Here is a 1994-nt window from a genome sequence, read left to right as displayed (position 1 = left end):
AGGACAGCGCTGGGACATGGGGCCCCAGTCTCCTCAGTCAGTTCAGCAGAAATGACTAGGGGCTCCCACTCCAGGTCTTCTGCTGGCCACACAATGCTAGCCCATCCAAGACAGTGGTTTCCACTGTGCTTCTTAATGTTTTTTTTGGTTTTTGTTTTGGTTTTTTGTTTTTGAGACAGGGTCTCTGTATATAGCCCTGGATTCTTGCAGTTCCCTAGGTATACCAGGCTAGCCTCAAGTGATGGAACTCACGCAGTATCTGCCTCTACCTCCCAGTGCTGGGAATAAAAGTGTTTGCTACCTCACCTAGCTTCCACTGAGTTTCTAAGTTTAGAGACAGAAGCAGGCCTAAAACACAGAATATAACAAAATGTGCAATAGTAAGGCATGTTACACATTGGATTCAGTATGGTCTTTTATAAATATGAAGGCTACTCATCCGGAAGAAGGTTTTTAGGGTTCCCCCCACCCCCCGTATCATGTTTTCCGTGTAGATCAAACCCAGGACCTAGTACAAGCTAAGCAGAGGAGGGTTCAACCACTAAGGTACACTCCCAGATCTTGGCTCTTTGAGTCAGAGTCTCACTATATAATCCAAATGGCCTGCTCACTTCATAGCGGAAGCTGGTGCCAAACTCATGGTGGCTCTCACCTCCCTAAGTGCTAGTTACTATGCACAGCTCAAGAATGGATGTTGGACAATTAGCCTTCACATTCTCTTTTATGATTTGATAACAGAAATGTCCATTTGTCTATCTTGTACTTTTTAGCTCACAAAAGCAGTTCCAGGATACGGCTACAACAACAAAGTCATCTTGGCAATATCTGTGACTGTCGTAGTGACAGTTTTGATTATCATTTTCTGTCTCGTTGAGGTAAGGACAAAGTTCATCCTTGTATCCAGAATGTACCCTGTCTGCGTAGCAGATTTAGAACCTGGAAACTGGAAACCAGAGCCACTTACCCTCTCTGTCTACAAGTGATGTCCCCGTGTGTTCACGGATATCCTGTCTGTGAAGCATGCCTCCTCGGTGTCAGGGTCTTATGTAAGGTGGTGTCCCCATGTGTTCACAGGTATCCTGTCTGTGAAGCATGCCTCCTCGGTGTCAGGGCCTTATGTAATGTTCTGATTTGGTGTCAGAGGGGAGGTTGACGTGAGACACTCTGGAGCAATGAATGAGTTCTCTCTTGGTGAGGACAGGCTCAATTTTAAGCTTGGAAAGCAGAGATCAGCATGGGTCAGTTTACAAACCCCTGGGAGGATGCCCGCTGGCCAGTGCACAGACAGCACCGTCCACATCTTCTGGTGGCTGTGACCTTCAGGGAGATTTCTGCACATCCCTGTGTTGCTCTTTCGTTGTGTGCACAGTTTACCCTTGTGTTTGCATTTATTTATAGTTTTTGAAAATTTTATGAGTATAGGTGTTTTGCCTGCATACATGTCTAAGCACTATTGTTGTATGATAGAATTTTCCTAGGGGGACCACACACACACACACACACATAAACACACACATACACATTCAAACACATGCACACACACACACACACATACACACACACACACAGTTACTTACCTTGAAAAGGAAGTCCATGACACCAAAGAAAAAATTGCACCAATTTGGTGAACCAGTGAACTTTTACTAGGGTTGCCACAGGAGTACAGCTGAGGAATTATTTACAAGAGCCAGGGTAACTCGAAAAGAGCTGCATCATCAGAAATACTATTCCAACATGGGTAACAACTCCCCAAATCCTGAAATTCTGGGGCTCTCTATGCCTGCAGGGCTTTCTGTGTGGTGTGTGTACAGCACCGGAGTCAGGCACCATCTGCTACGGTTGAAAGTCTCTGTCAGCAGTTTTTGGCTCAGAATCTCCAGTCCCAGCAGCTTCATCCCCTTCCCCTTGTAGCGTGGGGTGGGGGCCCTGGTGAATCTTGCATGATCTCGTTTTTTCCAGACATGAGAGCTTTTGCTCCCCTTCCTCTCACCCCC

General features: G+C 46.1%; 1 protein-coding gene across 1 annotated transcript in view; it reads left to right on the top strand.

Annotated features, from left to right (window-relative positions):
* The window catches only part of Lrrc37a (leucine rich repeat containing 37A), a 39791-nt gene that overhangs the window by 32855 nt on the left and 4942 nt on the right, over positions 1-1994 (top strand). Inside the window, exon 12 of the mRNA XM_031354076.1 lies at positions 771-875. Coding sequence (XP_031209936.1) covers positions 771-875 — 105 coding nt within the window. The remainder of the gene's footprint in view (positions 1-770; positions 876-1994) is intronic.

The sequence above is a fragment of the Mastomys coucha genome, unplaced genomic scaffold (genome assembly GCF_008632895.1).
Source record: "Mastomys coucha isolate ucsf_1 unplaced genomic scaffold, UCSF_Mcou_1 pScaffold5, whole genome shotgun sequence".
NCBI lineage: Eukaryota > Metazoa > Chordata > Mammalia > Rodentia > Muridae > Mastomys > Mastomys coucha.
The sequence above is the reverse complement of the archived record's forward strand: the minus strand, read 5'-3'. Positions and strand labels throughout refer to the sequence as shown.